We start from the raw sequence: 24,420 nt of genomic DNA, 5'->3' as shown, positions 1-24,420 counted from the left end.
TGTGGCGACACGGGGGTGGGACATGGCTTCCGTCTCTGGGTCTGCGCCAACGACATCTAAAGATTTAGATGTCGTTGGTCTGCGCATAAACTTGACCCGTGTCCGTCCCGGACCGAATTCGAACCTGCGACCTTCGGATCACAAGTGCAGTGCTCTACCAACTGAGCTACTTCCCCTTCTTGTTTGTCTTGGTCACAGAAGGTGATTTTGTTTTGTCTCCTTTATCATTCAAATGGGAGGTAAATGACGTCAGTTATAAAACTAGGCAAACACTGTATGATATGAGGTCCCATGACTTAGCTCGGTACGAATACGAAAGTTGTATTGCTAGGCCATCGACCCCTTAAAATGGGGAAGGAAACTCGGTATCAAGCTATAAACCTGTGTTAAACGTAAGAGGCAACGATACTTGATTATTGTTGTGTACTGTCATTTACCGATACACGAGTGTTAAGTTGTATAACTTATGCATTTCTGCGTCTTTCTGCGCAGGTAAGGAGTTCAAGGGCACCGTGTTTTGGTTCCCACTCAGACAGCAGCCGTCAGACTTATCACAGACAATATACAATCAGCAGCGGGTTCAGCAACTCAAGCAAGCGTTCAGGGGGGAAATCGGCACCATGCTGTTGTTCCTGAAAAGACTGGAGAAAGTCGAGGTATTCTCTGCAGTCGGTAAACCACAGACGTCTCCGGTATTTGATTTTTCTGTGGAACTGAGCGGGGAGTGTCTGGAGGATGTCAGAACTCGAAGAAAGGCATTCCTCTCTGGTATTTCAACCAAAAATAAACGCTGCCCCAAAGAACAGGTAAGGTTTTGCTTCTGTACTATCAAATATTCTCGATGTGTGAGATAAAGCCATTGTTTTTTGGGTTTTTTTAATCTTCTGTACTATCAAATATTCTCGATGTACGGGCTGAAGCCATTGTTTTGTTTTGTTTTAAATCTTCTGTACTATCAAATTGTCACGTTTCAATATATCACTTAAGGTGATTATGAACCGGTTAATTACTACTAATTAACTAACCACACCACGATCCACTCTCGCAGTCATACAATTAAATAGAGTCAACAAAAGTATAAGTTTCAGACGCCTGTTTATGTATAAACTCTCCACCTCCCTCGAGCCTTCACTCAAAATATGTTCCTTTTACGTTCTCAACACGTAAAAAAACCAGTGTTCACTGACAAAATGCCAGTAGTATATAGAAAATTATAGTAACACGCTGAACCCGTGTAAATATAGTTAAATGCGAATGTTCTGTTCGAAAAGCTCTAGTTCGTGCAGGTGTCACACACCCCACGTTGTCACTACTCCAATGAAATCACAGATACGAAAAGACAACGGTGGTCAACGGGGTGCGTACGACATGGTGCACTTAGCTTTATCTCTGCTGCTGCTGCTTAGCCGGTATGCTGGTTAGTCGGTTCGCTGGTTAGCCGGTTCGCTGGTTAGCCGGTCCGCTGGTTAGCCGGTCCGCTGGTTAGCCGGTCCGCTGGTTAGCCGGTCTCCTGGTTAGCGTAGCTTCAACAGGTCCCGCCAAAGTCAGCCGTGCAGATGTTACAGGAACGTAACGAAACGAAACGAAACGAACGGAGGCTGCAAACAGAAAGCATCGGTGCACTAAACATGTCAGCTACCCCTCACCCACCACCTTAAAACATGTCATCTTTAAATATCTCATCGAGCACGTGGGCCTGCACAAAACGGACTTTTTACAACAACAAAACAGTCATTTTCCGTCCTTCTCTCCCTATCTGCAAAAACCATATACAGATTAGTATTTTAGCGTCACAGAGAGTAAATTATGCGCTAACCTGGAAAGAACAACAGAGAGTATTTCATTCCACAACACAGACTCATCAACAGCGTTAAATAATGATTTATTACCTCAAAAGCCTATGATTGTACTCTCAATGGAAGCAAAGTCCGCCTCCTCCCTGGAACAGCCTCTGTTCGTCAACAGTGACCAAAAACCTCCAGAACCCCTTGTCGAATCCTTATGCGAAAGCCATCGCCGACGAAGGAATGTTGACGACTTGTCCTCAGCAAAATATGTGGCAGTGTGAAGGAAATAACCGGTGGAAGCTCCCCTAGAGTGCCGAATACAATATTCGGTGAAAAACCATCATACTCTAGAAACTGTGTATTAGATCCTTCCCCTTCTGCCGCTGGGTGTCAAGTGCGCCGCCCTTGTGTCTCTCTCAGACAACCTAGCCAATAACACGTGACTGACCTTGTCACAAAACCAGTCCAGCTATACACAATTCTGCCTCCCAAGCAGAAAAAAAGACACGAGAAACTCAATCCGTGAAAATCCCGTGCCGCTGTCAGCGAAAAACCGTCAGCCCTATGACAGCAAAAAAAAAACCCACTGTGAAACTCGTGCGCTACAAAACATCCGTGCTCGTTGAGCACTGTCAGCAAACTCTGCTGTAGCCCAATATCACGTACAGGCGCTTTCTATCATAATCGACCAAGAACAGGCACTCCACTGAGTGACACTTTCTTGGTCTCTGTCACCCGATCGTGACACAAATATTCTCGATGTACGGGCTGAAGCCATGGTTTTGTTTTGTTTTAAATCTTCTGTACTATCAAATATTCTCGATGTATGGGATACATCTATTGGTGTGTTTTTGTGTATCTTTCGAACATTCTAAAAAATGTCACTTTGTCTATGTTAATAAGTGTGCAAGCTTGTGATGTATGATAGTCTTTCCCAACTTAACAAGCTTGTGATGTATGATAGTCTTTCCCAACTTAACAAGCTTGTGATGCATGATAGTCTTTCCCAACTTAACAAGCTTGTGATGCATGATAGTCTTTCCCAACTTAACAAGCTTGTGATGCATGATAGTCTTTCCCAACTTAACAAGCTTGTGATGCATGATAGTCTTTCCCAACTTAACAAGCTTGTGATGTATGATAGTCTTTCCCAACTTAACAAGCTTGTGATGCATGATAGTCTTTCCCAACTTAACAAGATTGTGATGTATGATAGTCTTTCCCAACTGAACAAGCTTGTGGTGTATGATAGTCTTTCCCAACTTAACAAGATTGTGATGTATGATAGTCTTTCCCAACTTAACAAGATTGTGATGTATGATAGTCTTTCCCAACTTAACAAGATTGTGATGTATGATAGTCTTTCCCAACTTAACAAGCTTGTGATGCATGATAGTCTTTCCCAACTTAACAAGCTTGTGATGCATGATAGTCTTTCCCAACTTAACAAGCTTGTGATGTATGATAGTCTTTCCCAACTTAACAAGCTTGTGATGCATGATAGTCTTTCCCAACTTAACAAGATTGTGATGCATGATAGTCTTTCCCAACTTAACAAGATTGTGATGTATGATAGTCTTTCCCAACTTAACAAGCTTGTGATGTATGATAGTCTTTCCCAACTTAACAAGCTTGTGATGCATGATAGTCTTTCCCAACTTAACAAGCTTGTGATGCATGATAGTCTTTCCCAACTTAACAAGCTTGTGATGTATGATAGTCTTTCCCAACTTAACAAGCTTGTGATGTATGATAGTCTTTCCCAACTTAACAAGCTTGTGATGTATGATAGTCTTTCCCAACTTAACAAGCTTGTGATGCATGATAGTCTTTCCCAACTTAACAAGCTTGTGATGCATGATAGTCTTTCCCAACTTAACAAGCTTGTGATGCATGATAGTCTTTCCCAACTTAACAAGCTTGTGATGCATGATAGTCTTTCCCAACTTAACAAGCTTGTGATGCATGATAGTCTTTCCCAACTTAACAAGATTGTGATGTATGATAGTCTTTCCCAACTTAACAAGCTTGTGATGTATGATAGTCTTTCCCAACTTAACAAGCTTGTGATGCATGATAGTCTTTCCCAACTTAACAAGCTTGTGATGTATGATAGTCTTTCCCAACTGAACAAGCTTGTGATGCATGATAGTCTTTCCCAACTTAACAAGATTGTGATGTATGATAGTCTTTCCCAACTTAACAAGATTGTGATGTATGATAGTCTTTCCCAACTTAACAAGATTGTGATGTATGATAGTCTTTCCCAACTTAACAAGCTTGTGATGCATGATAGTCTTTCCCAACTTAACAAGCTTGTGATGTATGATAGTCTTTCCCAACTTAACAAGCTTGTGATGTATGATAGTCTTTCCCAACTTAACAAGCTTGTGATGCATGATAGTCTTTCCCAACTTAACAAGCTTGTGATGCATGATAGTCTTTCCCAACTTAACAAGCTTGTGATGCATGATAGTCTTTCCCAACTTAACAAGCTTGTGATGCATGATAGTCTTTCCCAACTTAACAAGCTTGTGATGTATGATAGTCTTTCCCAACTTAACAAGCTTGTGATGTATGATAGTCTTTCCCAACTTAACAAGCTTGTGATGCATGATAGTCTTTCCCAACTTAACAAGATTGTGATGTATGATAGTCTTTCCCAACTTAACAAGCTTGTGATGTATGATAGTCTTTCCCAACTTAACAAGCTTGTGATGCATGATAGTCTTTCCCAACTTAACAAGATTGTGATGCATGATAGTCTTTCCCAACTTAACAAGATTGTGATGCATGATAGTCTTTCCCAACTTAACAAGATTGTGATGCATGATAGTCTTTCCCAACTTAACAAGATTGTGATGCATGATAGTCTTTCCCAACTTAACAAGCTTGTGATGTATGATAGTCTTTCCCAACTTAACAAGCTTGTGATGTATGATAGTCTTTCCCAACTTAACAAGCTTGTGATGCATGATAGTCTTTCCCAACTTAACAAGATTGTGATGTATGATAGTCTTTCCCAACTTAACAAGATTGTGATGTATGATAGTCTTTCCCAACTTAACAAGATTGTGATGTATGATAGTCTTTCCCAACTTAACAAGCTTGTGATGTATGATAGTCTTTCCTTTCTTTCTTTATTTGGTGTTTAACGTCGTTTTCAACCACGAAGGTTATATCGCGACGAGGGAAAGGGGGGAGATGGGATAGGGGAAAGGGGGGAGATGGGATAGAGCCACTTGTTAAGTGTTTCTTGTTCACAAAAGCACTAATCAAAAAATTGCTCCAGGGGCTTGCAACGTAGTACAATATATGACCTTACTGGGAGACTGCAAGTTTCCAGTACAAAGGACTAAACATTTCTTACATACTGCTTGACTAAAATCTTTACAAACATTGACTATATTCTATACAAGAACCACTTAACAAGGGTAAAAAGTGAAGAATTTTATGGGTGAGAAAAGGAAAGTAAAAGGACTTTGGGGAGGCAGAAATAGAGAAGAAACAAGAAAAAGATCCTAATTAGGTTCACGGCATCGAGAGTGATGCGACCTTCTCTCAGAATCCACCACCCGGGGGACGCGCCTCTACGCCAATTAGGGGGCGCGAGGGATAGTCTTTCCCAACTTAACAAGATTGTGGTTTTGGTTTTTTTGTTGTTGCTGCTTCACCCGATTCTTTTTTGTCTTTGTGGGATTTTTTTATGAGGCAGGGAGCATCCTTCTTCGTAGGGCTTTCTTATTTAACAAAATGTCCATCGAACTTTTTCCATGTGCGTGTGCTTGCAGAAGATATTGAAAAATAACTAAATCGGTTTTCACATTCATTTTCGTCTGGACATCTTTTACATGATGCACAAGGCCGTTTGTCACTGTTTTAGATACAAGTCTGTAAAAAGTCTAAGGTACCTCAAACCCGTTCACCTGATTTGTTTTTCATTGCAAGATAATCTGTTTACTTCAGGTAGCCCAGACCATGACGCTTGTGCTGACAGTACGCCGAACAGTGAAAGGCTCAGTACAGACGGAGACTGAACACTGGATAGTTGTGCATTTTCACGAAGGAACTAAAGAGATGTCCGCCGACTTCAGAGACCTATGTCAGGTACTGTAACGCATATGTCTGACTGCTTCATAGTGCACGTGTGTGAGTCTGACGTTGCTGCCGAAGGAAAAGCTAAGATTAGATATCGTATGCGCTTACATGTAAAACGTATCTTATGACAACTGTATCATACCATCGTAATTATGTCCCCAATTTGAGAAGCAGCTGTTGGACTGCAGTGCAGTAACAATGGTGTATCGTCCAGGTACCGTCTCTAATACCAACGATCACTCCAACCATATTTTCATAATTCCACTTTGAGAGCTTCCTTTTCCGCAATGTTTTTGTTTGAGCAGCTCGAAGGCTTTCGCCTGCAAACCCTGATCTTTCGTCACAATATTCCCCAATTATTCACCAAGCCTGGTCAATGTTTGCCACTTTTCACATTTTGAACAGGTAGACATTCAGCTTGAAATAATCTTTTTCAACTTTTGTTGTCACCCAGAGCAAGTGTCTCACTCATCGACCATACGTGGGTGTCGCTGCTAAACTCAACAACCAACTGTCATCCTTCCAAGGTCAGCTGTACTGCTTTCTGCCGCTACCTCCAGAGACGCCGAGCCCTACGGGGCTGCCAATGCACGTGCACGGGTTCTTCGAGCTGAGCCAGAACCGACGTCATGTGGAATGGCCCAAGGGGGAGGGGGAGGAGGGGGGACCGAGCGACGAGGCAGCCTTGTGGAACAGTCTGCTGGTCACGGAGGTCATGCCTCGTGCTTACGTCACACTGGTCACTGAACTGGTCAACACAGCTGGAACTGGAGCGTCACCCTTCACCAGGTGACGTATAGCTGGCTGTGCAATAGATTCAATCTGTGCAGGTATTGTTTTTATATCAGTCTAGCATCCATAGTCAACTTTTCAGCGATATTTCCAGTGGATCTTTAAGCTCAGACTAGATGAGATGTAAATCAGAAGAAAACTTTGCACAATGTCTTTCAAGAGACATTCAAGTTGCACTTCAAATAAGCGACAGGCGCCTAGACGTAAGTGAATTTCCTGAAGACTAAACATTGTTCTTGTTGATTATTTTTAATCAATTCTTTTTTTAATAACTGTGCACATTTTATTCCATTGACAGGGGGTCATCACCACAGCAGACCATGGCAATGACAGCGGATGCCCTCTACCAGCTGTGTCCCAACCACTCCAAGCTCACCACTCACTGGCAGCCACTGCTGGCTCCGTTCTATCAGAAACTGTCCGCATCTGGGCTCTTCTTTGCTCAGCTACAGGGAGGTCACTGGGTTTCACTGCACGAGGCTGTGGTGATGACGTCCCCTGCCCCTGACGACCTGGACGAGGACACGGAGGTGGCGGTGGTTGAGGTGTACGCCGTGTGTCGGGTCAACCTGGTCCGGCTTCCCCGGCACGTGCTGCACGGCATGAACGAGGTCAGCGTGACCTCTGTCACTGGTGTCAGCCCTCAACACCTCAGCGTTCTGATGCGAGCAGACACCACATGGTCTGGGAAGCTTTCCAGGGAACAGAAATGTCTTATTCTGTGTTACCTCTGTCGCCATGGTGACCAGTCAATACTGCAAGGCTTGGAACTGTTGCCTCTGGTGGACGGCTCGTTCTGCAAGCCTGATGATCACCTGGTACACGTGTGTCGGGATGACCGAGACCTCAGTCTCTTGCCAGGACTACATGACCGCCTGTGTCACGTGACCCAACCAGATGGGCTTCAAAAATGTCTCCTGGGCCTGGCAGAGTCAGGTGATTACAAGTTGATATCAATACATTCATTGGACTTCCATTAAAAAAAAGCCACTTGCGTTTGGTTTGGTTTCCGGAAATGTTAAAACAACAAAGTGGATTCTGATTTAAAAAAGATGTATTTTGTTGTGCAATTTCTGCATTGTTTAGTTGTTAAAAGGTATGGAAAACTGGCAAGGCGCCTAATATTTATTATTTTGTCACTCAGGCTTTGGAAACCTGCGGTTGCTGACTGACGACAAAGTTCCGTCACTCCTGGCAGACAGTTTAGCTGCCCAACACTCGGGTCTTACTAACATAAAACTGCCAGATGACAACTCCTGGATCAGACAGGTGTGGTCATACCTGCAGGGAAAGGACCTGAACGACGTTGACCACCTGCCCCTCCTGCCCTGCCCCCATGGCAACGACTTGATCCTCAGACCCCTCCAGGGCAACAACCTGTGTGAGAGACTGGACGGCTTTCCTCCCGCCTCCTCGGCGCTGAGCCAGGCTCTCCGTCACCTTGGTGTACACGTCATCCCCAGTCTTCCTGACTTTGTATTGCGTCACAGTGACGTCATCCACTCCCGCGTACAGCCAGCTTCGTATCTGGGCGTGCTCAAGTGTCTGGCGAGACTGGCTGAGGAAGACAGGACCACCCAGGAGATAGCGATGAAGTTCAACACCGAGTCTACCGTTGATGATACAATTGCTTTGGTAGACATTATATCTGACGGGAGAGGCAGGAGTGATCAGACTGACGAGAAGAAATGGGAAGCTGCCAAGCGTGTACTGAGATGCCTGAATCTATTTCCGGTGTGGCCGACTGATGTGAGGACAACAGAGGCTCCTCCATCAGAGTTTGCGAATTCAGTGGAACACACCAGCGTGCACGAGATTGACCTTCTGACCCCTGAGGTCACTGGAAGCATTGGCCTTCCACCCGCCGTCCATCTCTCCCCCAAACTGCTTCATTGCGATAGCAAGGCCCACCGTCAGTTTGCTGGAGATCTCGGGGCAAAGGAAATGTCCTTGCATGATCTTGTTGAAAACATTCTGTCTGCTGCTTCATCTGGAAGTCAAGGCATTGCAGGCATCACAGATTTTATGACATACTTTCTCCAGACCTCTTTCATTGAGAAACACGAGTTGCAGGAACTGGCAGAAGGAATTCAGTTCGCTCCTTCATGCCTGAAAGCTGAGCTGAAGAAAGCACATGACCTTTATGATCCGGAAGACAAAATGCTTCAAGATCTGTTCTCTGGAGAGGATCGATTTCCTGCCAGCTCGTTGTATCAGGGCCATGTAGCTATACTGGAGAATCTGAAACTGCTTGGCTTGCGAAACAGTGCTGAGGTCACGACTCAAGATCTTATTCAAACAGCCAAAGAAATCGAAAAACTCTGCAGAAGCGAGAGATCAGAGGACATTGTTATCGCACAAAGAAAAGCCAAGGCGATGTTGACCTTTATTCAGAAACACGGACACACACTGACCACAGACACGGTAGAACAGCTTGCCACGCTGCAATGCCTGCCTTGCGTCACAAGCAGAGACCACGCCCCGCCTGGCTTCCCTGCCGCGCTCCCTTTGTGTCCCGCACAACACCACGCCCTGGGCATCTCGCGTGCCGTGGACATTTGTCACTACGTCAAACTGGAGCTTGTTGGGTCCGTCAAGCCAGTGTCGCTCGCACCCCTTACTTCTGACTCTTTGTTGTTTGCCCACTTTTACCAACCTACTGCTGATGATGTCATCGAACACCTGAGCGTTGTGATTTCCAAGTTCAGTAGGAAACAGTCACACCAATTTTCTAGCATTTTGCATCACATTTACACAGAACTGAATGCTATGTTTCGTGGCGGAGAGACTGTGACAGAGAAACTGAGAGAGCTGGACTGCGTTTTGACGGAGAAAGACTGGTGTTTCCGGTGTCCTGGCAAGTTCTGGATAGCGGAGGAGGACAGCGATGACCTTGACTTGTCGCCATACTGCTTCCCGCTGCCCTCTGACATGGTGGATGCGGGTCTTGGCGAGCTGTTCGCGGCGTGCGGCTGTCACCAGGGACAGGGCTACACCATTCTCACAGAGGTCCTGCGAGAGATACAGAGCAAGCATGCAGAGTCTTCTTCTGACGAAAGGGCTTTCAACAAGGATTTCAAACTTGTGAAAACCATCCTTCAGGCCATTGTGGACAAAGGGGAATACAACGAGGAAGAAATCATCTTGCCTGTTTACTCCGCCAATCCAACAGAACTCAAGTTTGCCATGGCCAAAGATTGCACGGTTGCCCCAGACCCGGATGTCATAACATTTCTTGTCGAGGAAGAGGAAGGAATTACCTTTGTCCATCCTGACCTTGACAAGGACGTTGCACTGAAACTCGGAGCCCTTGACCTGCGGAAGAGGACAATGACCGGAATGGATGACCTTGACATTGATGACTCAGAGTACGGCCAGCACGAGAAGCTGACGACCAGACTGCACAACCTGCTCCGAGAGGGCTACACTGACGGCTTCTCCGTTCCCAAGGTGAGACCGGTCAATCATTATTTCAGCAATGTGTACACACATGAAAGGCGTTCCATGGTTCAAAGAACAGGACGTTGCGTTTTCTCCACCCTACATTTTATTGTTTGAGGCCAGTCTGCATTTCATCATTTTATTGTAAAAACAAAACAAACAAAAACCAGAACAACTCGAGTAACACTGAACTGGCTTCAACCAGCTCAGACAGTATATTAATTAAGCAATGCATTGTTATTGCAGCTGAAGTATGTTATTATGTCACAACATTATCAATAAGACTCAGAGCCTTTAGTTGATTTTGCCAACCATTCCATAGCCAGAAAAATGGCAATAAAAGAACAAAACAAATACACTGCGCAGGTGAATGCTCAATATCACTGCTCAATATCAATGCTGACCGGCACGGTTGGCCTAGTGGTAAGGCGTCCGCCCCGTGATCGGGAGGTCGTGGGTTCGAACCCCGGCCGGGTCATATCTAAGACTTTAAAATTGGCAATCTAGTGGCTGCTCCGCCTGGCGTCTGGCATTATGGGGTTAGTGCTAGGATTGGTTGGTCCGGTGTCAGAATAATGTGACTGGGTGAGACATGAAGCCTGTGCTGCGACTTCTGTCTTGTGTGTGGCGCACGTAAAATGCCAAAGCAGCACCGCCCTGATATGGCCCTTCGTGGTCGGCTGGGCGTTAAACAAACAAACAAACAAACAAACAAACAAACAATATCAATGCTCAATATCACTGCTTCATTATTGACGACCGATTCTGAACTGTCCTGACACAAAGTGTGTGTTGTACGTGACTGCTTATAATCAATGTTTCATTATTGACGACCGGTTCTGAACTGTCCTGACACAAAGTGTGTGTTGTACGTGACTGCTTATAATCAATGTTTCATTATTGACGACCGATTCTGAACTGTCCTGACACAAAGTGTGTGTTGTACGTGACTGCTTATAATCAATGTTTCATTATTGACGACCGGTTCTGAACTGTCCTGACACAAAGTGTGTGTTGTACGTGACTGCTTATAATCAATGTTTCATTATTGACGACCGATTCTGAACTGTCCTGACACAAAGTGTGTGTTGTACGTGACTGCTTATAATCAATGTTTCATTATTGACGACCGATTCTGAACTGTCCTGACACAAAGTGTGTGTTGTACGTGACTGCTTATAATCAATGTTTCATTATTGACGACCGATTCTGAACTGTCCTGACACAAAGTGTGTGTTGTACGTGAATGCTCAATATCACTGCTTCATTATTGACGACCGATTCTAAACTGTCCTGACACAAAGTGTGTGTTGTGCCTGCAGGAGCTGGTGCAGAACGCAGACGACGCTGGGGCGAGCGTGGTGAAGTTCCTGGTGGACGAACGCGACAACGGCGACTGGAGGAGCGGACTGGTGACCCCCGCCCTCGCCGACCTGCAGGGCCCGGCTCTCTGGGTCTACAACGACTCTGTCTTTACCAGGGCCGACTTTTACAACCTGTGCAAGCTGGGCGGGGCCACCAAGAAACAGGACTGCAGCAAGGTGGGTCGAACACTGGTAGCCGTGTATTAAAGGGACACGCAAGGCCCCATGACTACATAGTTTGATTTCTCTTCGGGATTTGTAATTATTTCACAATGCACAAGAAATACCATTCAATTAGTGTTAAATGTTCAATTAATCGAATTTTAAACAGTGTTTTGGTTATCTTTGCACACTTATTTCTCCTTGCATTGTCATTGTTTTCGTTCTTGCTCTATTTCTTTGCCTATAAGAGTGGTGATCGTGTGCACATTTACTTAATAACAGATTTAAGTACCCAAATTCACAAGGGTTTTATGGGTGCATGATTACCAACACTACAATAAAATGTCAACAGAAACGGGACTTCACTGCAGAGGAGATTGCATAACAAAACTGTTCCCTTATTAACACTGATTTATTGAATTATTTAGCATAGTTAACCTATGGAGCATTGCAGAGATTTTCTGTGCAGGTGTGTATAAATTGCAACACTGCAAAAGCTCCTAGTACTTGTTACAAATTTCTTCAAGACAAACACCAGACACTTTCGTTACTTTCCGATTTTTTTATGCCAGAATGAATATAAACAATCTGACATGATCACAAAACATATTGTATCCATGCATGCTATTTCTATATATAATATGCAGCAGTTTTAGATCTGTCAACATTACATGCCTTTCTGATACCATTAATAGAAAAAGTGTGCTTTTCTTTTAATTACACATCACACAATTGCACCTGATGTGAGACCGGCACGGTTGGCCTAGTGATAAGGCGTCCGCCCCGTGATCGGGAGGTCGTGGGTTCGAACCCCGGCCGGGTCATACCTAAGACTTTAAAATTGGCAATCTAGTGGCGGCTCCGCCTGGCGTCTGGCATTATGGGGTTGGTGCTAGGACTGGTTGGTCCGGTGTCAGAATAATGTGACTGGGTGAGACATGAAGCCTGTGCTGCGACTTCTGTCTTTTGTGTGGCGCACGTTTTATGTCAAAGCAGCACCGCCCTGATATGTCCCTTCGTGGTCGGCTGGGCGTTAAGCAAACAAACAAACAAAACAAACAAACAAACCTGATGTAAGTTGATCCAACATTCCGGTAAATTATAACATGACTGATGAGTATGCAGTTTCATCCCACAATCACACTATGTTGACCTTTTTATTTTTGATAACAGTAGTCAAACCTTTGCTGAACTCATTTTCTCGACCATTTGTTTGTCAATGGACATTTGTGGTACAGTAAATGGCTTTTGTATTCCCCTGTCAAAAGGTGGGGAAGTTTGGCCTGGGGTTCAACGCGGTGTACAACGTGACTGAGGTGCCCAGCATCTACTCTGGCAGCACCCTGGCCATGCTGGATCCTCACCAGCTCTACCTGGACAACAAACGCGGCAAGAAGATGGACTTTGGCGAAATCATGAACAAGGTGCTGCTCAGACGGATGCCCAACCAGTTCAGGCCCTTCCAGGGGGTCTTTGAGTGCGACATGTTGAACAAGAACTGGAAGCCCTTCTCCGGAACTCTCTTCCGCTTCCCGTTCAGGACAGAAGGGCAGGCAGAGAAGAGCGAGATCTGCCAGGAGGCGTTCACTGCAGAACGACGAGAGGACTTCATGGAGGGCTTGATGTCCAAGGCGGGCAACTTGCTGCTGTTCCTTCAGCACGTGAAGCGCGTGGAGCTGTACCGTCTACCCAGAGACTGCAGTGACCCGGCACAGGCCCGGCGTCTGATGGTGGTGCAGCGACACTCTGTGACCATAATGCCTCGCCAGTTGTCAGGCAACGAAAGCATCCTGGAACATTTCTCACAAGCTTGGGAGTCAGCAATTGAACAAGGCGAGTCTTTCCACGAGCAGAACTTCATTGACACAGTGACTGTTTCCATGGAAACTGCAAAGACAAATAAAAGAGAGGGAAAGACGACACAGTGCAGGTTTCGCATTGCCTGGACACCAGGGACAGGAGAATCGTGTGACACAGCACGTGAGACAAGCAAGGAAGGCTTCATACCGCTGGCTGCTGCGGCCATTCTCACAGATAGTCAAGGAAGAATAGTCTGCATGGATGCTTGTCCCGAAGGTTTGTATGAACTTTGATTTTTTTTTTAAATATTCATTTTGATTGGCTAGTACAGCCATTGCACATAACCAACAAATATAAAGCCCACTATTACAAATTGTACAGTTGCCTCGTGAATATGAATTTCATCCAGTTTCCATCTTGGTTTATTCACATAATTGACTTAACGGTAACTTGTAAGAACTTAGCGTTAAATAACACGTGGCTTTATACTTGACATTTAATGAATGTTGCTGTAGTAACCAGTAAATGAAGCCGGTTTGTAGAACACAGTACTGTACTGTACTGTACAACACAATACAATGGAAAAACAATTCAATTCATACAATACATTTTAATACAAAACAGTACAATTCAACACAATACACTGCAATGGTATTTTTTGTTCTGCAAACATTCTCGCCTTCTGAAGAACATTCTCTGAGTACTTTTTAGCTTTGAAAGTAAGTGTGGATACACACATATTTGTTCTGTTGGATCGTAGTAGATTTCAGGAACCTCTTTGTTTTAGGATCTAACACGACGGGTCATCTCTTCTGCTTCCATTGTTTCAAGATTTTACACATCGTTTCAACTGTTATCATTCCTTTGTTTCAGAATTGTACACATCGTGTCAACTGTTATCATTCCTTTGTTTCAGAATTGTACACATCGTGTCATCTGTTCTGCTTCGCTTGTTTCATGATTTTATACAACCGGTCATCTGTTTTGCTTCGCTTGTTTCATGATTTTATACAACCGGTCATCTGTTTTGCTTCGCTTGTTTCATGATTTTACACAACGGGTCATTTGCTGTGCTTTCTTTCTTCCAGGAATTTACACAACGGGTCATCTGTTTTGCTTACTTTGTTTCAGATTTTACACAACCGGTCATCTGTTCTGCTTCCTTTGTTTCAGGGTTTTACACAACGGGTCTTCTGTTTTGCTTCCTTTGTTTCAGGGTTTTACACAACGGATCTTCTGTTTTGCTTCCTTTTTTCAGGGTTTTACACAACGGGTCATCTGTTCTGTTTCCTTTGTTTCAGGATTTTACACAACGGGTCATCTGCTCTGCTTCCTTTGTTTCAGGATTTTACACAACGGGTCATCTGCTCTGCTTCCTTTGTTTCAGGATTTTACACAACGGGTCATCTGTTCTGCTTCCTTTGTTTCAGGATTTTACACAACGGGTCATCTGTTCTGCTTCCTTTGTTTCAGGATTTTACACAACGGGTCATCTGCTCTGCTTCCTTTGTTTCAGGATTTTACACAACGGGTCATCTGTTCTGCTTCCTTTGTTTCAGGATTTTACACAACGGGTCATCTGTTCTGCTTCCTTTGTTTCAGGATTTTACACAACGGGTTATCTGCTCTATTTCCTTTGTTTCATGATTTTACACAACGGGTCATCTGTTCTGCTTCCTTTGTTTCAGGATTTTACACAACGGGTCATCTGTTCTGCTTCCTTTGTTTCAGGATTTTACACAACGGGTCATCTGTTCTGCTTCCTCCCACTGGCCCGGCAAGTTTCCCTGACTGACCTTCCAGTGCAAATCAACGCGCCTTTTGCCTTGACGTCTGACCGCCGGGGGCTGCTGTCTCAAAATGAAGATGACAAAAAGCTCATTGAAGGAAGGTCTGTTGCGAGCGGGAAACAAAAACTGACCACTCCCTCTGAGGCAGCCAAACACACAAACAAACACAAACACACACACACACACACACACACACACACACATACACACACACACACACACACACGCACGCACGCACGCATACACAAGAAGTCTCGATTTCAAACATCAACACAAAATCAGAATATGCAAATTTCAGATAATTTTCTATTAAATTGAAAGACTTGATAAGCCACCTGTCCAGTGTAGACTTGTCTTAGTGAATGGCTTTCTTGCATTAGTCGAGCAAACTGGGCATTGGTGTCTTCCCAGGAGATAAAAGTCTATTCTTGAAAAGACCTGTAGATGTGAAAGCTTTAGAAAAACTTCGTTCTGTAAACTTTCTCGCTTTCTGAAGAACATTCTCTGAGTACTTTTAGTTTTGAAAGTAAGATGTCAGTTGAGTCAGATGGGTGAAGGTATCGCCTTTAGGTTTCGTTGATGGACATATCCGTTAGAGGTACGTTTCCCTTGGAGTTATGATGTTATCTATCAGACCGTTTTGGCAGCGCTTCCTTCATCTTTCAGGTGGAACACGGCTTTGTTCTCAGACCCCATCCCCAGGGCCTACCTGGCTGCCTTGGAGAGCGTGGCGCCGACACAGACATCACCAGAGCCGTACTACAGCCTGTGGCCCCAGCACACAGCACAGCCACTGAGGCAAGGCCAGAGTCCGCAGGGCGAGATGTACCCACACTTTTATCAGCTCTTGGTACAGGAAAACTTCACCGTCTTTCTTCACCCCAGTGGCTGCACAGGCTTCTATGACTCCTTCTTCTTTGACCCGGAGCTCAGTGACACAGACATTGGCCGGGTAGCGTTCAGGGTGCTTGAAACCTTCTGGGAGGAGAGCGAGTGGCGTGCTGGCCGTCTGATTGACCTCCCGCCTGGCGTGGCTGGCAGCATCTTGCGGTCCGGACAAGACGTCGCCTTCAGACAGAGAGTCATTACCATGGAGCAGTTCTGTCGCCTTGTCCTCTTCCCTCAAGTTGACCAGGACCACCCAGCGCTAGAGGCCGGGGACAGAGACCGGCTGGTTTTGTACGCCCTGCAGTCCCACAGTGCCGCGCTGCACGAGCTGGTCCAGTCTCACGCCTGCATCCCGTGTCGCCCTGACGGACGTCTGCGAGCTCCGGCCAGTCTGGTCCACCCCCACGGCCTGGCCGCCCCGCTCTTCTCTGAGGACGACGCCAGGTTCCCACAGCGTGAGGGGGAGGCAGACTTCACTACCCACACCGCCCTCAGCCAGCTGCTGAAGCTAGGCATGGTGAAGGACACAGTCAGCAGAGAGGAGCTGAGGCAGCGAGCTCAGTCAGTGGAGACTTTGGCCGAAACAACAGCTCTGCAGAGAGCTAAAGCCATTGTCAAGTACTTACCGAGCCTGGGTAAAAAGATGGAGAGTTATGCTGCAGTCTTGAGAAACATCATGTTCTTGCCGGTTCTGAAACAACCCGAGGACTGGCCTTTGAAGTGGGATGGACAAGGAAAAACAATCGCGTTGCCATCTGAAACGTTTTCAAGCAGCTTGAAAGAGCTGGTCGGTTGCCAGGCAGCAGTACTCAATGAAAACTCCCTTGATTTGTCCGGCACAGACAAGGACACGTTGGGTTTACTGGGAGTCACTCAGTATAAATCCTTGACAATCGGCGACACGCGGTTGACAAAGGTAACTGTCGCGCAGCTGATGAGTATTTCCGAAGACCCCAACGCAGTGTCCCAGGGCAACTACAAGGCTGTGGCAAAACTCTGCAAGAAGATCTATCAATACCTTGAAAGTTTCTGCAGACGTGACCCAAGAGGATCGTACAAAGACCACAGGCTTGTGATTGAAGAGCTGAAGGAGCGACAGGTAGTGCTGACGGGTCAAGGCTTCCAGGAAGCAGGACGTCTAGCCATGGGATCGGGGAACTACCTGGAGCCATACCTGACGTACGCTGATGGACACACCTGGCGCTGTCACGAGCTCTTAGCTTTCCTGGGCGTCAAGGCAGCGTAAGTTTTTACGGTTAAATTTGATTCAGCTGGGTAAATTCTACCCTGTATTTACACAATCTACTCCTAAAATATGTATGTAAAGAGGATAAAGGCAGCTTGATTAGCAAAAGACGTATCTTATTTGACGGAAATTGGAATGAATATTCTAAACGCAACTACGCCAAGCGTAACTTCACTAAAAAAAATGGCTGCTTTCGTGCATCACTGGAAGGCAGGTGAGACCTGCAGATCAATGACCTCACGGTGCTTGTCGCCGATAGAAGATTTCCGGAATTAACTGTGCCCAAGATTTTATCAGATGTGGAAGAGTTGGGCCCCTTTGCACCAATGAGGCAAACACTCCCCGTGGCCACTGGTTGATGGAGGGAAGCGAACATACCAGCAGTGAATAGAGAGTTTCAGTGAGCCTACTTTTAAACAAAAGGCACATACCAAGCAGACACTGCATTACATGCACTTCGGATCTTTCTTTACGGGGCGATCGTTTTCCTACAAACACGCGTGTTTTATTTACTGTTTTGAAGGAGCACAACTATTCTACAGTAAACAAGAACTCTGACAGTTATTTTCGAACATTGTCTATCAACACTAGTGTTTCAATGAATGCTTTGCTATATCAATTTCTCGGACAGCTAACTGTCAAAAAAGTTGCACTAATGCGTATAGCTGATAGTTTTTTAGTAGACCTCAGTTAACACAGAACAGTCCTGTTTGGCAAATTAAGACCAGTTTTAGAGCTCTTTATCTTGAAAACAACAAAACAAGGGGGGGGGGGGTATAGGAGACAGGCAACATTCACATACCACTCTCTCTTTTCCAACCCAATCCAAAAACGTTTTTGCTAATAACGTTGAGTAGAATCTTTTATTTACTAAGCGTGGAGTAATGGCTATCTGTGTGTGAAACTAGATCGTCAGCGCGGTTCTGCTGCACAAAATGAGGACATGAACACATCATTTGTACAGTTCAGCCTAATTCAGTGGTGTGGTCACCAACATTAATTTGGAACCCATCCTCCTCGGTCCTTATTTCCTTAGATTCGTAGGGGTCGGCACTAGAAAGTTTTACATGCCGTGAATGATTACAAAACCATTTCACAAGATCAGCATCTTGCCTTTTAACTGGAACTTCTTCCTTCAAGTAATCAGTCACATCTGCTGTCAATAACATAGTACCGTTATAAACTTTCTGTCTGGTTTTTTTTCTGTCGGTATGATTGTTTGTTTGTTTTTTCCTTGCAGGTTTGGGGTGTCAGATATACTGAACGCGATGAGAAATCTGGCCTCTGACAATACTTCATCGCAGCTTATTGAAAACCTTGTAGAGCTCCTGCTGAAGATGACGGAACTCCTTGAGAAAACCCTCAAATCGGACAAGAGAGAGCGTCTTGAAGAGGAGGAAACCCGTGACCTGTATCTGCCTGACAGAGATGGGGGGCTGCGTCCAATCAGCAAGCTTTGTCTCAACGACTGTGATTGGCTGGATGAGTCAGACACCATGCACTTCCTGCATCCCAAGTTCTCGGAGCATCTTGCTCTCGCTCTTGGCGTCAGAACAAAACGAGAGCATGACGAGGTGATTTGGCTTCTGTCTGTCTGCTTTACTATCTGTCGACCACTCTCTGATTGTCTGCCTATCTGTCTATCTGAAACGCATGACAATTTGAATTATCAAGTTGTCCGTCTGTTTGTCTAGGTATGTCAGTCTGTCTATTTGTCTGTGTCTCTGTCTCTGTCTTTCCTTCTGTCTGTCTGTCTGTCTGTCTGTCTGTTTGTCTGTGTCTCTGTCCCTGTCTCTCTGTCTGTCTGTCTGTCTCTCTCTCTCTCTCTCTCTCTCTCTCTCTCTCTCTCTCTCTCTCTCTCTCTCTCTCTCTCTCTCTCTCTCTCTCTCTCTCTCTCTCTCTCTCTGCGAGCCCAACAATTTTACTGCAAAAAGGTACGCGTTTCCTCCGTTGACACAGCCGATAACTCGAGTAATAATGCTATCACAACATCAGCAACAGGCCACAGGGACACGCATGTCAATGCAGATGATACCAGAAACGCACAAACAATGAGTGTACACGCCGATTGACAGTGGGGCGAGCTGTGTTGTAAACACCGAAGCACGTAAATCACGAAGCCGAATTTCACACATTCCAGGGCCAACTCCGCAGCAGTCCATTGACTCCACGTGCGTGGCCATTGACAGTGGCAGTGACAGTATACGAACAGAGAGCGATACAGCGGGACCTGTCGAACATCAGCTGGCTGAAGCTGAGAGGTTTGCCTTACAAAGGGACTACAACCTCGAGGTAGTAAAATCGCTCGCTTCAGAACTGACCCTCAACCTCACGACGCGAAAGGAACTGAAGTCTATGCAAGATAAAACAAGGAACACTTTTCTGACCAGAGTGGTGTACGATGCTTCATGTAAACAGTTGATCGCAAAATCTGATGATTTCTTGTTCACCTACGACTGTACTAAAGCTGAAACACTGTACTGGGCGTTTCTGAGGGACAAAGCAGACATGATGCCGGACCAAACCAAAAGACTGACATTCATCGAAGAGACCAAAGATGTGCGACGAACCTACTACCGACGCGAGATAGACCATATGACCAAGGACTTGCATGTACTGGTCAATCTTCTCAGGGTTTACTTTCACAGTTGAACTTTCGTGTGTGAAAGACTGTATCGGTAACATACGCGTCTGACATTGGAAATACCATGTCAGTCAAATAAGGTTGTACGTGTACGCGATCGATCTCGATGAGTATTGTATAATGCCAAAGCCAACCACACCCCTGATTCCCCCCTACCCCCCTTGGTCATGGGCAAATTGCCTAACCAGTAAACCATTTGAGTCTTGAGTCTTGAGTCTCTCTCTCTCTCTCTACTTATGTTTAGTCAAACAAAAGAAGGAACATTAAAGAAAACTTCCCATTTACCTTTAGGTTTGAGATTATCTATGTGTCTTCCTGCCTCTCTGTCCTCTTCTTGTTGTCTTTCACAGTATCCTTCTCTATAATTCTGTCTTCCAGTCCTTTCCTGTGCAACCACCCCACCCATCCCCCCTCCACTCCCACCCCCACCCCCAATACACCCCCCCAAAAAAAATTATAGGGGTTAAAATCAAGGGTCTGCCAAACCTAGGGGGTAAAAATCAAGGGTCTGCCAAACCCGGCAAATGCAGTAGGCAGCCCAGAGATCCCTAAGTACCTCTCCCAAAGATGGTACTTTTCAGCAAGATTTACAGTTTCAAGCTGTTAGGACAACTTCTTTTGAAAGTGTGATTTTGTAGAGGTTATTTGGGGAAACTGAAAGGTAGCCTCGTCAGGCGACAACTATTCAAACCCATATTCTTATCATTACATTTTGTCAAGTTTTGACTAAATGTTTTAACATTGACGGGAAATCGAGGCGAGGGTGGTGGTGTATGTGTGTGTATGTGTCTGTGTGTGTGTGTGTGTGTGTAGAGCGATTCAGACCAAACTACTGGACCGATCTGTATGAAATTGTACATGAGAGTTCCTGGGAATGATATCCCCGGACGTTGTTTTCTTTTTTTCGATAAATACCTTTGATGACGTCATATCCGGCTTTTTGTAAAAGTTGAGGCGGCACTGTCACACCCTCATTTTTCAATCAAATTGATTGAAATTTTGGTCAAGCAATCTTCGACGAAGGCCGGACTTCGGTATTGCATTTCAGCTTGGTGGCTTAAAAATTAATTAATGACTTTGGTCATTAAAAATCTGAAAATTGTTAAAAAAATATTTTTTTTATAAAACGATCCAAATTTACGTTCATCTTATTCTTCATCATTTTCTGATTCCAAAAACATATAAATATGTTATATTTGGATTAAAAACAAGCTCTGAAAATTAAAAATATAAAAATTATGATTAAAATTAAATTTTCGAAATCAAAAAACACTTTCATCTTATTCCTTGTCGGTTCCTGATTCCAAAAACATATTATAGATATGATATGGTTGGATTAAAAACACGCTCAGAAAGTTAAAACGAAGAGAGGTATAGAAAAGCGTGCTATCCTTCTCAGCGCAACTACTACCCTACTCTTCTTGTCAATTTCACTGGCTTTGCCACGAGCGGTGGACTGACGATGCTACGAGTATACGGTCTTGCTGAAAAATTGCATTGCGTTCAGTTTCATTTTGTGAGTTAGACAGCTTGACTAAATTTAATGTTGTATTTTCGCCTTACGCGACTTGTTTTGTTTCTCGATTGAGAATAATCATTTATAGATGACTATTATTCATTTCCCTTGTTGGGATGTACTTGCATGTACTGGTGGTTGATTACCCAAATGTCCTCACAGTGACTGAGGTTTATATGAGGCTCAGTGATTCGTGTATTTGTTTGTTCAGCCCATTTCTTTCTTTTGTTTATCCACAAAAAACCAAAAAACGAAAATAATCATTTATAAGAATAATAAGAATAAGAATACTTTATTATCTCATAGAGAAATTCAGGCGTGGTACATAACAATAGTACAAACAAGACATTGATTTTACATAAAACATATAGCACTATATAACAGGGCAGGTTATAGAAACACCTTCCACATACCTCTCTGGACATTCCTTACATTGTTCTTACGCATTCAGACATGAACACATCCATGTCTCATTTACACATGATCATCGCACACATGGACATTCTTATACGCTCAACTTACCCATTCACACATGGACATTCCACCACGCTCCACTTACACATTCTTATACGCTCCACTTACACATTCACACATGGGCATTCTTATATGCTCCACTCCCACATGGACATTCGACTACGCCCACTTACACGTTCACACATGGACATCTTTAAAGCACTGCGCTTACATTCTCGCACACCTGCGCGTATAACGAACTATGGCTAAACATCATTGCAAAATATCATAGCATACAATATATCAGAAAATATACGGTTGTACATAAAACCAATACATACATGTACATTACTACTGATTGCACTGGCAGAAGAGGGGCTGGGTCGGGTATGTGGATGTGTTTACATGTTGCTAAGGGTGATGGATTTGGAGATGAAGCTGTTTTGCAGCCGGAGTGTCCTAGCTTTGTGCGTGCGAAGTCTACGGCCAGAGGGAAGGAGTTCATAGAGGTGGGCAAGGACATGGGACCTATCTGTATGTATGATTTGTGGTGGAATTTCCTCCATGGTGTGTGTAGGATGTACTGTACTAAATGTACTGTGGTCGTATATTAACGGGTTATATTTCCCCGTATGCGTACAGGTTCATTGGAGGGAAGGTGTAGTGGTTGTTTGTTTGGTTTTGCAACAAAACAATTCATCCCTTTTTGGAAGATGAGGGTGGTCCGCCCGAGGGCAGACCGGGTTGTGGGTTCGATACAAAAGATTGACTATTGTCGTTTAGGCAGATTAGGGATTCTGTATCGGTTCGCTGAGTGGTCGTGTGGCCGTTTTCGCTGTTGGTTACGGCGCTCGCGCCTTTCCCTGTCCTCCTCGTAGGTACGGTGGCGTTGTACTGCAGTTTGTTCCTCTTTGATGGAATTCTGCAGGCTGAGTTTCAACATGTTGAGGGCTTTTTCGTCTTTATTTGCGATGGCGAGGGCCTCGTCGCGAAGACATCTGATGGTGTCCGTTTCCTTTTCAATTTCCGCCTCAATGATTTCGGCGAACTGGTGTTGGAGGGAAATTTTGTTTTCCCTTATGGTGTCCCGAAACTGCTCTCTAAGCTCGTGTATTCTGGCAGTGGAGTCGTTCAATGCTGGGTTGAACTCAGTGGTCCCTTTAAGGAAGGGTACACACCGGTCCTTCTCGATTGCGAGAATAAGCGAATGCTTTGCAGTGGTAAGACTCATTCTGCATTTGAAGGTTTCCTGCAGTTTGTCCAAGATGGGGATTACCCTTTCTTTGGCTGGTTTCAGGTTAACCTGTATGGCTTGGGTGGGAGCATCTGCGTCCGCAGGTAACAGGCTTATTTCGAGGATGCTGTCGTGCTCTTTCAAGCTGTGGGAGTTTAGTTCCATCTCCCTGGAGGCGTGGTACTGGCTGGCGTTGATGGTAGACTCCTCTTCTTTCAACGAGAAGTTGAATTGAGTTTCAGCAATCTCTATGTTGAAGTTGGTGGTGGCCATCTTGTGAAAGGGTGGTGTAGATCAAGGAGCGTAGTGGGAAAGCGTGGAAGGTCTCGGAATCAGGAGAAACTCGTGATGTGGTCAAGTAATTGATTCTGTCTGTTTAAGTAGACAATATCGTAAGAGTTGATCTGCGATCTTATTGGTGGGGCCAAGTTCCGCCCGCTGGGCGTAGCGTCTTTGATACGTGTAGTGGACAATGCACCCACAATGTTGATCCAAACATACCGAGCTAGGCAAGAAGAATCTACACTTTACCAGTCGTTCTGCTTAAAAGTCTAGGCATACATGATACATGACATACATCCATCGCTGTCCCTTTTTCTAATCCTTGCAGGAAGATTTATCAGAGTCGTTCGGTCAACACGAGGAGCTGACCAACCGTATCAAACGTCTGATGGAGGGCTACACGCGGGACGCATCCATCTTCAAGGAACTGCTACAGAACGCGGATGATGCTGGTGCTACAGAGGTAAGTGACTTCCCTTGTTTTGAAGATTGGTTAACTGGCCTTGATACAAATGGATTTAGGGACACAACTAAAATAGTCATACTTCAAGATATTTGATCTGTAAATGGTCGATTTGATTGATTTAATAACATAGTACCGTTATGTTAAAGTAGAAAAACACAATTTTGCTTATGTTTTCCTTTTGTAATATGACTATTCAGTTACATCCCTTAATCCTTCAGTTCCAAGGCAAGTTTACTGGTCAAGTTGAAAAGATTGGAAAAATATTTCCTTATGGTCAAACATATGTAACTCTTGCATTAAACTTAGCGGTAACTATGTGTTACGGCTGGAATTTACGTGTGTATGGCTGTATGTATGTATATTTACTTCTATCAGAAATTGTGCGTGCTTCTCTCTGTTTACTACCTAGCCTTCACACACACACACAACACTCCAACCAGGCACAAAGACAAGAACA

At 44.6% G+C, this 24,420-nt stretch overlaps 1 protein-coding gene across 1 annotated transcript in view; it reads left to right on the top strand.

The window, feature by feature from the left end:
• Positions 1-24,420, top strand: part of LOC138977299 (sacsin-like) — a 75,483-nt gene that overhangs the window by 17,115 nt on the left and 33,948 nt on the right. The window contains exons 7-18 of the mRNA XM_070350200.1: positions 493-737; positions 5,754-5,894; positions 6,340-6,674; positions 6,976-7,613; positions 7,822-10,127; positions 11,441-11,659; positions 12,913-13,720; positions 15,176-15,335; positions 15,901-17,364; positions 18,609-18,942; positions 19,787-19,981; positions 23,826-23,960. Coding sequence (XP_070206301.1) covers positions 493-737; positions 5,754-5,894; positions 6,340-6,674; positions 6,976-7,613; positions 7,822-10,127; positions 11,441-11,659; positions 12,913-13,720; positions 15,176-15,335; positions 15,901-17,364; positions 18,609-18,942; positions 19,787-19,981; positions 23,826-23,960 — 6,980 coding nt within the window. The remainder of the gene's footprint in view (positions 1-492; positions 738-5,753; positions 5,895-6,339; positions 6,675-6,975; positions 7,614-7,821; positions 10,128-11,440; positions 11,660-12,912; positions 13,721-15,175; positions 15,336-15,900; positions 17,365-18,608; positions 18,943-19,786; positions 19,982-23,825; positions 23,961-24,420) is intronic.

Source organism: Littorina saxatilis, linkage group LG9, assembly GCF_037325665.1.
Source record: "Littorina saxatilis isolate snail1 linkage group LG9, US_GU_Lsax_2.0, whole genome shotgun sequence".
Taxonomy (NCBI): Eukaryota; Metazoa; Mollusca; class Gastropoda; order Littorinimorpha; family Littorinidae; genus Littorina; species Littorina saxatilis.
This window is presented reverse-complemented; position numbering and strand designations above follow the sequence as displayed.